Source organism: Carassius gibelio, chromosome A5, assembly GCF_023724105.1.
Source record: "Carassius gibelio isolate Cgi1373 ecotype wild population from Czech Republic chromosome A5, carGib1.2-hapl.c, whole genome shotgun sequence".
NCBI classification, from domain to species: Eukaryota; Metazoa; Chordata; class Actinopteri; order Cypriniformes; family Cyprinidae; genus Carassius; species Carassius gibelio.
Genome location: NC_068375.1, coordinates 26,434,730 through 26,448,193, shown reverse-complemented (window position 1 = coordinate 26,448,193; position 13,464 = coordinate 26,434,730). Strand labels below are relative to the sequence as shown.

General features: G+C 35.0%; 1 protein-coding gene and 1 long non-coding RNA gene across 5 annotated transcripts in view; one reads left to right on the top strand and one right to left on the bottom strand.

Moving 5' to 3' along the window:
* Positions 1–13,464, bottom strand: part of LOC128007498 (P2X purinoceptor 1) — a 36,200-nt gene that overhangs the window by 11,580 nt on the left and 11,156 nt on the right. For 2 of the 4 annotated variants that reach the window (XM_052592813.1, XM_052592815.1), the window contains exons 1-2: positions 10,337–10,635; positions 1,323–1,467 (exon numbers count right to left, since the gene is read on the bottom strand). In XM_052592813.1, the coding sequence (XP_052448773.1) occupies positions 1,323–1,467; positions 10,337–10,473 (282 nt within the window). In that variant the 5' untranslated portion in view covers positions 10,474–10,635. Of the gene's footprint in view, positions 1–1,322; positions 1,468–10,336; positions 10,638–13,464 lie in introns of those variants that run through there. The other 2 variants (XM_052592814.1, XM_052592816.1) reach the window with 2 other exon arrangements.
* LOC128007773 (uncharacterized) lies at positions 2,822–5,667 on the top strand. Its single transcript, XR_008179529.1, has 3 exons — positions 2,822–3,507; positions 3,624–3,718; positions 5,341–5,667. It is a non-coding gene; the product is annotated as an uncharacterized LOC128007773 (long non-coding RNA).

The window sequence follows — 13,464 nt, the reverse complement described above, 5'->3', positions numbered from 1 at the left end:
TCTTCCCGATACCGATTCCGATACCTGGGCTCAGGGTATCGGCCGATACCGAGTACTGATCCGATACCTGGGTGTGTATCTGTATATACAGCTGTATATACTACTAGCCCTGTGTAAATTGCTAGAATTCTTTTTATGGTGTGCTTCAGACAGATCCCTCAATAAAACATGAACAAATACATGGTGAACTACTGTATTTATTACAGTATTTTTATTATCTAACATGAATTTGACAGTATTATTTATTTTCATATGCAAAAAAGAACTTGCATATGCATATGCAGCCAAAAATCTAACACCGCAAACTAAAAAAGGTATTTAAGTTTTACAATATAACTGTATAAAAAAACTGCAACAAATAAGTCTAGGAATATAAAAAAAAGATCTATTAATCAGATAATCTCTTTACAACAAAACAAGTAAAAAACAAGCAACCATCTAGGCATAATTATTATTATTATAGAGACGTATTATTATTACTGTAGGCTACAACAGTAGCTTTATATATTGTCAATTTACTCATGTAAACCAAACATTTATTTTAATGGGCTGCCATGAAGATCTTTGAGTGTCTGTGTTTATGATATGACAGTATTCTCAAATGAAACGGTAAATTCTCATGAAGTGACGGTTTATGCGTTCGTGTCCTCATGACACACAGCAGAGACTACAAAACAGCGAGCTCTCGCGCATCTGTGCCAGTCACCCACAGAGATGTAGATTTTGCGGGAGTAATATTTAAATAGTATTTTGCAGTTTAATATTCACAGACACTAGTATATATTCGGCTACTGTCTGGAGCCCTGCGTTTTGACTTACACGGAAGCAACTGAACGCAGTTGCCGGTACTGAATATACTCGAGAGTCTGTAACTACCGGTACTACAGAGACATACTGCTAACCACTGATCTATAATATAGAAGCGGCTTCACTGTCTTTTGGCAGTTTAGAATGTGATGAGTGATCCAGTCATATATAGATAAGGGCTGCTAACGCGTTTTCATTTCTTCTTCGCTGCTCTAAACAGGGGTTGCTTGTGGCAACACAGCACAACTTCCTGTGTTTTCAATGCATTTTGAGCAGCGAAGAAGAACCGTGCAGCGGTTAGGCAAAGCTTGCGGTCATAACTAGGTCTTTTTTAAGAAAATGGTATCGGATCGGTATATGGGTTCATGTACTCGCCGATGCCGATGCCAGAATTTGTTGTGGTATCGGAGATATTTCCGATACTAGTATCGGAATCGGAACAACTCTACTATGTATTTAAATAAGGGCGTCTGAAGTTTTCGGTTCTGAGGCAAAAATGAGGAGACACAACCCACCTGTTCAGGAAAAACATAATCAGCTACATCCCATATCCGCTCCTTTTTGCTGATATTTGTAAATGCCACTCCCTTCATTTTGGTGAAGACGGAGCCTATGGCAGTATCTACTGACTGGTAGCCTTTCTCATACATGAACACCCACCTAAAAAAACAAAAAACAATTTATGACACAGTCTGCTATAATCAAACTGCTGTCTAAAGCTATATGTTTACAGTACACTATATATAGGCTATATATATATATATATATATATATATATACACTGTGGGTATAGAAAAGAATCACCCCCCTTTAAAATAATCACTTTTTTTTCTGTGCAGCCTGAAATTACGATGGACAAAGTTTTTTGTTTAATCCAACTGCTTTTCCTCAGCAACTTAATACATCCAAGTGAAAGAAATAACACCAACACTAAAGAGATAATAATGCAGAATAACTCGGAAAACTTGTTATTTGTTATTATCTAGACTTTACCATATTTGCCAACTCTTCTTTCCATTACTGCTCAAGTTAAGTTGGTGACCGTTTGTGGCCTGCAGTCTTCAAGTCATTCCACAGATCTTAAATGGGGTTTAAGTCTGGGCTCTGACTAAGCCATGCAAGGACATTCAACTTTTTCTCCTTCAACCACTGTGTGGCCAGTTTTGCTTTGTGCTTTGTCATGTTGGTAGGTAAATCTCTTCCCATTGACAACCTTCTGAGTTTCCTCAAGAATTTGATGGATTCGCCCCATTCATATGACCACCTCCATGCTTTACTGTAGGACTGCTGTTATTTATATTGTGATGTACTGAATTTCTGTGAGACAAATCATTTGGTGTTGAGGCAAAAATTATTCATTTTAGAAAGCTCAGACGTGACTGCATGTGCTCTTTCTTGAGGAGTGGCTTTTTTTCTTGCAACCTTCCCCTACAATCCACGTTTGAGGAGAATTTCTGATTCAGATGCACACAATTTCTGCAACTGCTTCAGAGTTGCTGTAGGCCTCTTGGTCACCTCTCTGACCAAAAAACAAAAGAGCAGGATTTCCTCCTGGCTCATTCTTCCAGTTTGGAGTGATTTCCTGATCCAGGGAGGGTCTGTGTTGTATCAAATAACATCCACCTATTAATAATTGACTTCACTGTGCCTTTAGACATTGATTAAAAAAAATAATATTTTTTTTGTAACCATTTCCTGACTTGTGCCCGTCCACAACTTTGCCCAAATATCTTTTGAGAGTGCCTTGCCTCCCTTTACTTCAGTTGCACTACCAAAGACTGAAATGCTCCAGGAAAGCTCTTTTCATGCTGAGCTAATCAAAATGACCACAGCTGATCACAGTTGAAAGTCAGATGGCTTTGTGTAACACTGAAAAGTTGATTAGCAACTTCTCAAACATGAGATTGAGTTTACAAGTCATTTTTGGGAGGAAAATATCCTTTTTCCAACTCAGTGATTCTGTATTTTTTTTTATATTTATATTTCATCAATTGTCCACTAACATATTCCTGTTGTTGACATTACACTGTAAAAAAATAATTCAGTGGCTTAGTAAATTTCACAAAAATAAAGAGCTATATTAACTTAATAAAATCTTTTGAAATCATTTAAGTGATATTTTGAGTGGGTCAGATTAAAAATAATAATTAAAAATCCAACAAATAATTTCTCTAAAATTTACATATATTATTTAAGTTTATGTAATGAAAATAAATAAGTATTTAACTAACTAATTATTTTTTTTAATATACCTTCAATATTTCTGGTGAATTCTAATAGAAATATTTGATAATTATTTACTTGTACTGATCTGTTTTAGAAACTAAAATTATTAAGTATTTCCTACCAATTTTCCTAAATAAAGTTCCAGCTTAATAAATGACAGTTAAATAAATTGAGTAAATTTCGCGGCTAAAGTGATCACGTGTGCAGCTCCGCTCCGCAGGAAAAAAAAAATCTGCTTTCCTCAGCAGCGACGTCGACTAGCCATACACCTCACAACTCCTGGTAAGTAACGTTAGTCAGCTAATCCTACTTACGTTTGTAACACTTTATTAAAAAGTTAATAATTATTAAGCATTTCCTAACAATTGTCTTTGTATTTTACGTCATATTCAACAAGTTTCGTAGCTTAATCGAAGTCACCTGAAGGACGGCTTTCCTCAGCAACGGCAAGACCCGCACTCCTCTCATATTGTGGTACGTTATGTAATTTATCCAGCTAGTTAATACTAATTATGTTTGTAATGTTTAATTCAGAAGTTAATTATTAAGGATTTCCTAACAATTGTGTTTGTATTTTGCGTCATCTTAAGAAGTTTAACAGGTTTTGCGGCTCAAACAAGAAGCACCTGTCACTGAAGGACTGCTTTTCTCAGCTACGACGTGAACAGCATTACTCGAATTTCCTGTAAGTAACGTAGTCCTTTTATAACTATGTATATTTGCAATAATGTATTCAAAAGTTGATTAAACATTGACCGTGTGTACGTGTACATAACAGTGTAGTTTTCTAAGTTAGTTAGTGGGGCAGCCATATGTATGTTAGTTTTTTTTTTTTTTTTTTTTTTTTGGAGTGGGTTAACGTTCGTACTATTTTGATCACCGTTTATTTCAACCGCCATTTGAAAGTCTAACGATAAGTGTAACCGTGGTCCAGCAACTATAACTTTACATGCCCAATGGAAAACTATTTTGTACAGGTTCCCCTTTGGGGTCAGTGGCTTGTCAAAAGGGAACACATCATTTATGAACTTTCAAATGACAACATTCTGTTTTGTAAAAAGCTGTCATTTATTTTTTGTAAAACATCATAATTACTACATGAACTCAAGTATGAGCTCTTAAATCACAACTACAAATACGCCATGCAAAAGTATTTAAAATGGCGTGGACATAACATTGACTGGTGCGTTTTAATCAGCTCCCACTATATGCTCCATTGTAAAATCATTCTAGTACACTGAAACTTATCACATACAATATCGGTCAAAAGTTTGAAAACATTAAGCTTTTTAATGTAACAAATCCAGACCTGGTGGGTATTGAAGGACAGCCGAGGCTGGGTGAGGGGTACGTTGTTTTAATTGAGTAAACTTACTAAATTTCTTAAGAGTGTGTTTAAATATATTCATTTTGATTTGAATTAAGTAATATTTTTGTTCCCTGAAACAGATCAGTTTAATTTTCCATCCTTAAATAGTTTGATAGAAATTTCACAAATATATTATGTGTATTATAAATAAACAATTTGTTAGTCAAATACTAAATTGTTTTAGTGGAAAAAATAAAATATATCTGTACATTTTAGATAAAATAAACTGTTGTATTTTTAGTCAGTTAATATGTTTACATTTATGCATTTGGCAGACGCTTTTTTTCCAAAGCAACTTACATTGCATTTCCAGGTACACATTTACAATTTTATCAATTTTTGCTAGCGTTGATGCTCTACTGTTTGAGCTACAGGAAAGCCATCTTTTGTATAATCAAGTAAACTATATTCAGAGATTTTATTAAGTTAATAAAGTAAAATATTACTGTAATATTTACTAAGCCACAGAATTATTTAGAGGGTTAAGGGTTGAGTGTGAGGGTTAATGCAATGCATATTTTTTCAAGTAGTGAAATTAAACAAGCTTTTTTTGTTTCAAAACCATTAGTCATTTTACTTAAATATTAAACATGTTTATAAAGAAATTGGTTGAAATAATGCGGACCTCAATAAAAGCCTATAGCATTGATTTACAGCATAGAAGCTCGCAGTTGGTCTCTTTTCATTTTTCTTTTAGGTTTATTGTTAAAAATAAATGTCCCTATGTAGAAAATTAACCTGTCCTCTTGTTAAGAAGAATGCTGTTAATTTTTGCAACTCCTCCCCCTAGTACACTTTGTTTGAGATTTTACCGATCATATGGTCCAACAGAATGTTTGCTTCTTCAGGTGCTATTTGTTTTGTGTATTTGTCACTTTCTTGTAACATTCAGGTTTGAATGTTAGCTCTAACCAGTTATCTTTAAAATTTGCCTGTAGGGTTCAGCTGATCTACCCGTCTTCGTACACGCAGAGTTGGCAGAGGAGGTCATAAAAATCTACATCCTTCGGAACAATGATGGGGCGGTCAGCGATGTAATCTTGGGAATCACAGCAGAGCCTGCTGCCATCTTTTGGGAGTCACATTGGATTTGAGATATCCCAAGACCCACAAATACAGGTCCTTCTCCAAAAATTTGCATATTGTGATAAAGTTCATTATTTTCCATAATGTAATGATAAAAATTAAACTTTCATATATTTTAGATTCATTGCACCCCAACTGAAATATTTCAGGTCTTTTATTGTTTTAATACTGATGCTTTTGGCATACAGCTCATGAAAACCCCAAATTCCTATCTCAAAAAATTAGCATATTTCATCTGACCAATAAAAGAAAAGTGTTTTTAATACAAAAAAAAAGTCAACCTTCAAATAATTATGTTCAGTTATGCACTCAATACTTGGTCGGGAATCCTTTTGCAGAAATGACTGCTTCAATGCGGCGTGGCATGGAGGCAATCAGCCTGTGGCACTGCTGAGGTGTTATGGAGGCCCAGGATGCTTCGATAGCGGCCTTAAGCTCATCCAGAGTGTTGGGTCTTGCGTCTCTCAACTTTCTCTTCACAATATCCCACAGATTCTCTACGGGGTTCAGGTCAGGAGAGTTGGCAGGCCAATGGAGCACAGTAATACCATGGTCAGTAAACCATTTACCAGTGGTTTTGGCACTGTGAGCAGGTGCCAGGTCGTGCTGAAAAACAAAATCTTCATCTCCATAAAGCTTATCAGCAGATGGAAGCATGAAGTGCTCCACAATCTCCTGATAACTAGCTACATTGACCCTGCCCTTGATAAAACACTGGACCAACACCAGCAGCTGACATGGCACCCCAGACCATCACTGACTGTGGGTACTTGACAATGGACTTCAGGCATTTTGGAATTTCCTTCTCCCCAGTCTTCCTCCAGACTCTGGCACCTTGATTTCCAAATGATATGCAATATTTGCTTTCATCCGAAAAAAGTACTTTGGACCACTGAGCAACAGTCCAGTGCTGCTTCTCTGTAGCCCATTTCCTGCACACGCCTGTGCACGGTGGCTCTGGATGTTTCTACTCCAGACTCAGTCCACTGCTTCCGCAGGTTCCCCAAGGTCTGGAATCGGTCCTTCTCCACAATCTTCCTCAGGCTCCGGTCACCTCTTCTGTGTTTTTTGCCACACTTTTTCCTTCCAACAGACTTCCCACTGAGGTGCCTTGATACAGCACTCTGGGAACAGCCTATTCGTTCAGAAATGTCTTTCTGTGTCTTACCCTCTCGCTTGAGGGTGTCAATGATGGCCTTCTGGACAGCAGTCAGGTCGGCAGTCTTACCCACGATTGCGGTTTTGAGTAATGAACCAGGCTGGGAGTTTTTAAAAGCCTCAGGAATCTTTTGCAGGTGTTTAGAGTTAATTAGTTGATTCAGATGATTAGGTTAATAGCTCGTTTAGAGAACCTTTTCATGATATGCTAATTTTTTGAGATAGGAATTTGGGGTTTTCATGAGCTGTATGCCAAAATCATCAGTATTAAAACAATAAAAGACCTGAAATATTTCAGTTGGTGTGCAATGAATCTAGAATATATGAAAGTTTAATTTTTATCATTACATTACGGAAAATAATGAACTTCATCACAATATGCTAATATTTTGAGAAGGACCTGTACTCACTTGAGTTGTTCCAAAAACTGTTTCTTGAGCTGGATTCTCCAAAACTCTGTTAATGTTCAGAGGTTAAAAAATTATCTTCTTGCATAGTAGTGGTTCATGATCATCCCACAGAATGGGTATTCCTGATGTAAGTGTTTCTGTTATCGGATTAATTCTGTTGAAGATATAGTTCACCCAAAAAGATGATTTTGTCATAATTTACTCTCCCTCAATTTGTCCCAAACCTGTACGAGTTTCTTTCTTCTGTTGAACACAAAAGATATTTTAAGTGAAGTGACGTGACATTCAGCCAAGTATTAAAGAGTGTTTGTTAACGCAGTTAAAGGTTGCCATTGACTTTGCATAGTATACTTTTTTTTTTTCTACCATGGAAGTCAATGGCAACTTTCAACTATCTGTTAACCAACATTCATTAAAATATATTTTGTGTTCAACACAAGAAAGAAATTCGTACAGATTTGGGACAACCCGGGGGGCGAGTACATTATGACAACATCATCTTTTTGGGTGAACTATCCCTTTAATATTGATGTAAGTGTTGCTTTTATTTTTTTTATGGTTTAATGTTGAGTGTGACTGCAAATGGCTGGTATGCACCAGGAACAAAGTAAGATGTCATTTCTCTTACGGCTATCATATTTTACATGTAATCTACTTGAATACTAAGATGGATGAAATGTTTCATAAGGTTTAATCATTTCCCTTATGGCTACTTTACAGTTAAAATTTTTGCAATCTACTGGAATATTAAAATGGATAAAATGTTTCAAAGGTTGATTTTAGACTTTGTCTTATGTTTAATTGACAAATAAATTTTCAATAAAAAATGTGTTTCTTTCTTTATTTGGTTTTATTATATTAATTATAAAGGGTAAATAGTGTAAAAAAAAAAAAAAAAAAGTGAATGCAACATTTTGATAATTTATAGTCCAATATTAAGTTAAATTCACTTTTACATGTAGTAAACGTAGCAAATTTTTTTTGTTAAATTTCATCCAATATTTCAATTATATCTACTCAATATTTTTTGTTTATTTTACATAGAATTACAGTTGTGGTGTTTTATAATTTTGATTATATCTAATTAATTTTATTTCTCATATAAAGTAATTCAGTTATTCAGATTTACTTAATTTTTTTACTGACAATTACTCAATTTAAACAGTATATTTCATTGATTTCACAGCTTTAAAATTTACTCAATTTTTTTGAGTGTAAAAATGTTTCACCAAAAAAATTGAGTAAATAATAGTTAAACTTTTTACAGTGTAGGTCCCCTTGGAATTATAAGGTTCTATCTGACATTTTTGTCAAAATGGAGTTATTCACATATTCTCATTCTGTGTCAATATATTTACATTATGTGATAGATTTTTTTAATGTTGTCTACATTATTGGACTTTTTATTTAAAAAACAATAAGGTTCTATCTACACAGTCGAATGAAACACAAAAACTTTGAAACTCAATATGTCAAAACTACTCGGAATGCAGATACATGTAGAACCTTATAATTCCAAGGGGACGATATATAAATTATATTATCTGTATTATTATATGACTTGATGATATTATGATTATATGACCTTATGAAACATTTCTTCATTCCTTCTTTCTATTAATGAAATTCACAGCACACAATTTGTAAATATTGAGCTTATTTGTCAACGGAGAAAAAAAAAAGCAGTTTTTTAATTTCATCCTAATACCTTTCACTCAGAGTTGCTATTAGTTTCATTTGTATTGCTTACTGATTGACAATAACAATACAAAATATATTTACCAGTGCATTATTATTTTCAAGTAAAAAGCATATACTGAATCCTCATGATTTGCACTGTTACACTTACTTGCACAGCAGTTGGGAAAAAAAAAACACATCATTAGGCTATGTTTCATAGTTTCCATGTGTTTAAACAGTACAGTATGTAGTTGAGCCACCTTGTGTCATATACAAGTAGAATGAAGCAATTTTGGCATCATGCCCTCTAGCAAGACACGACAAACAGTATCCTTCCCATTGAAGCGTGACTCTCAGTCATCATGTGGCATGCTTAAAGTTGAAATACTGTTCCACACAGACCAAAACTAATACTATTGCAACAGTTTATCAACTTGATCATTTAGTGGTTAATTCAGCTAATTTGACTACAAAAAGACAAACAACTTCCTCATGACTGATAACAGAAGCATCATCCACTTTTAGCTGCACAAACACCAGCTATAGACAACATGTAAGTTTTTAGTGTTTAATGCTTTCTAGCTTTGAATTCCCAAACAAATTCCGCTGTTAGACTGCTGTAATTTGGACCAGAGCTGGATTTGATTCATTAAGGGTAGTCTGCTGATGTTCACTGATAAACTAAAGGGAGTAACAGAGAGGGATAACAACTCATATGCTGTTCTGTGATCACTGAAATTAAAGTCACTTTTCCAGTTGTGTTTTTGCTCCAGTGGCTTTATATACTGCACAGTAGTCATTGATTTCAAGAGAAGTGCAACAATTTTATTCAACGTTCATTTAGTTACTTTAACTGCAAATTGTATTGTTTAGACAAGCAGACAAATGACACCCACATAATGTGTTAACTGATGATCAATGGGTTGCACAATACAGGTTTGAATTACTTAAGAGGAAATGAGCAGCATTTGTCTGGACTTGATTGTCCTAAAGGTTAACATCAGCCAAAGTCTGCTTTTTCTCCATGAATGACTACAGCATTACATTTTACCGCTCAAATGAATGTTTGCTTCTATAAACATGTCTGTATGCGAGACACATATCATGAATATCGCGTAAGTGAATCTTTTACTCATAAGCCACGTACATCAAGTTATCTAGTACATACTGAGGGCCATCTGTTAGTTGTATGACTGGAGATAAGCTATATGTTATTGAAGCTATGAGCCGTTAAATCTAAATGAGATGCAATAAAAGAAAAAACTTTTGAAAAAGAGAGAGCATACTTTTAAGCAAACTAATCACGTAAAATACATTCCAGTTTATTAAAATTCTCTTCAGAAATGTGTGTCCTTTCTGAAATAATAACAGTTTGATGGTGTGCTGCTAGTTTGATAAAACAATGTATCTTAAATGGTACATCATGCCCTTAACTCAGCCCTTAACTCTTCAGTTCAATATAAGGCTCATGCCGTTAGTTTGTTTGCATTCTTTAAATTTTTCATCCTTGTTGAAGCATGTTCTGTTCAGTTACTCATGCTCACTGACATTTGCCTGCTTTTCTGTTTCAGGTTTTTAAAGAATAAAATAAATCTCTTACCCGATGATGTAAGCTAGAACACCCATTTGGATGATTCGGCACACAACTGCAACTCTTTTGTTCCTGACCAGAACCTGTCTAGGAGTTTCGTATTCAAAGAAAAAGTCTGAAAACGTTGTCCTTATTTGAGATTTCATTCTTCTTGTTAAAAGGAAAGAGTACAAAGACGTGTTATATCCTCCTCTCTGTCTTCACAAGGCTCTTGTTCACTGGTAAGATGTCCTAGTCAGTACTGTAAGATGTTTATAGAGTGCTGTAATCTGACTTCCTTCCTTGCCTTAACTTTATTTGTCTGTCTCTCTCTTTATTTCTCTCTCTCTCTCTCTCTCTCTCTTAGACCAAACCCTTCTCAAAGTAAACCACCCACTTTGCATCGTCTACATACACCCTCTTGTGAATATAACACAAATTCATGTACAGGTGGATAAACTTCTTAAGGGAGGAGTGACAACTTAGAGACCAATTGCAAATAAAGGCTTAATGTCCACCGCACATCTTTCACATGCCTGAAACAGCCTTCTCTCTCTCTCTCTCTCTCTATCAGCACTCTTATTGCGCTCTATGGCAACTGCCTTCCTGAATGAATGCTAAAGATAAAACCCAGTGTTCATTTTACTGTATGTTCACATACAATATAGACAGTTTCACAGGATGATTCTTGTAAATGTATGAAGCACCTTAGTTCCAATTGCTTTATACAGTTATGGACCACCATTCTACATCAATTCTTTGCTATAGGACAGAATTTTATTAAATTGTTGAATCCAAACCAACAACATGTACTGTATTTTAGATCCCATACCATCTAAGCTCCTAAAAGAGGTGCTTCCAGAAGTCATAGATCCTCTTCCTAATATCATTAATTCATCATTGCCATTAGGATATGTCCCAAAATCCTTCAAACTGGCTCTTAAGCCTCTCATTAAAAAACCCTGATCCTAGAGAATTAGTTAATTACAGATAATCTCAAACCTCCCTTTTCTGTCAAAGATACTAGAAAAAGTGGTTTCCTCACAAACCATGTTTTTTCTTACAGAAAAATGGTATCTCAAGGGTTTTCTATATTACAGATTTAGACCGTATCATAGTAAAGAGAATGCTCTCATGAAAGTTACAATTGACCTAATCTTATTATCTTACTGTGGTCTCTATTAGTGCTCTTGGATCTTAGCAACCACAACATTTGAATAGACTAGAAAATTATACTGGAATTGCATTGGCGTGGTTCAAATCATACTTATCTGGCTGTCATCAATTTGTACCAGTGAATGAAGAAGTATCATATCATTCACAAGTACATTTTGGAGGACAACAAGGCTCAATACTAGGACCGTCAGCTCTGTATATTTCTTTCCCGATCAAACATACCAATTCACAAAACTAAAAGAATGCATAGCTGATGTATATATATATTTATTTATTTATTATTATTATTATTATTATTGTTATTATTATTATTATTATTATTATTATTATTATTATTATTATTATTATTATTTTTAATGGATCACTAGTAATTTCCTATTGCTAAGTTCTGAAAAAACAGATTGGTTAATTATCAGACCAAAATCCTTTACATGTATTATACATATATCAAAATCAATAACAACTGCAGGCAGATACTTTTCCTATTCAGCGCCCAAACTCTGGAACAATCTACCTAGAATTCTTTGGGAGGCAGAAACACTCTGTCAGTTTAAATCTAGATTAAATACACATCTCTTTAACCTGTTTTACACATAACACACAATCACTTTTCTATAATTCAAATCCATTAAAGGATACTTAGGCTGTATTAAATAGGTCAGCCAGAACCAGGAACACTTGATGTACTGTACTTGTTACATTCTAAGAAGAATGGAATCTACGCTAATATTAGTCTGTTTTATTCTTATTCCGAGGTTACCTTAGCCACCAGATCCAGTCTGTGTCCAGATCAGATGGTGGATCTGCACCTTTACAGCCCCGAATGTCAGTGGAGACCATGTCAATTAGATGAGCCCTAAGGACGGATCCCCTGCATAGACCTCGTCAACTATGCCCATTGGACCAAGACCACGAGAACCAGACGAGTCCTCTGCCCAATCAGATGTGCGTTGCAGTCTGGAATTAAACCACACCATGATGGTTTCATCTGTCCAGAGGAGAACTGCCCCCCTGACTGAGCCTGTCAGATTTTTTATTCTCTCCATTTCTGTCTCCGATGGAGCTTTGGTGCCTTGCCATAGTTGCCTTTAGCTTGCTTAGTTGGGAGCACAATTTGGACTGAACTGAGCTGGACAATGAGTTCAGAATGAACTGACTTTTACTGTTAAACTGACTGTTTGTTATTGTCCTCTTGCTATCAGCATACATGTTTCCTGTTTAACAATGTAAAGCTGCTTTGACACTGTATAGACAATGACATTTGTATTGTATAAAGGGCCATAAAAATAAAGGTGACTTTTGATAAAGGTCACTTACAGTACTGTGCATAATATTACTGTTATTTTTTTTTCTTCTCGTGGTCAAAAAGATGCAAATAATCAATCTAGGTCGAACAGTTGTGGTTTCCCACTGTAGGAGTTTTAAAGTAACCATTTTAATGTAATTATTTCTTGATCATTACAAGATCTGACATTTTCTTATTTGAGTACCAGAAGTAAAAACAGGCATTCTCTCCTCCTTTTTTCTTGAATCATTTTTTTTATATATTTATATTGAATCAATTATAACATTGTTTTTGTTTTTTTTGGCATTTTTTGTTAAAATGCCAGTCAAATTAATTTTGCTCTGAGCAGCTGACAGGTAGTAGAGTGTTCTTTACCACTGGAGGACGCTATTACCCTGTACTTTTATTCAGCACAAGCACGACGTTTTTCTCGTACATTTTTTAAACCTCCTTTAGGCGAATGGAGTTTCTACGTCAGTTTTTCCATTAACAATGAATCCATTAACATCATGTAAATTTTAACGCCCTTAAATTGTATTTATTCCATAACGTGCTTTTAACCACAGTTTATAAACGAGTTACACACAGGTAGAAATGGGGCCTTCTGATTTGATAGCTTTATTATTTGTTTCATTCTTTGTTTCTTTGTTTTTATGTTTGATTGTCACTACTGGCTCCGCTTAAGCTCTTATCTCGA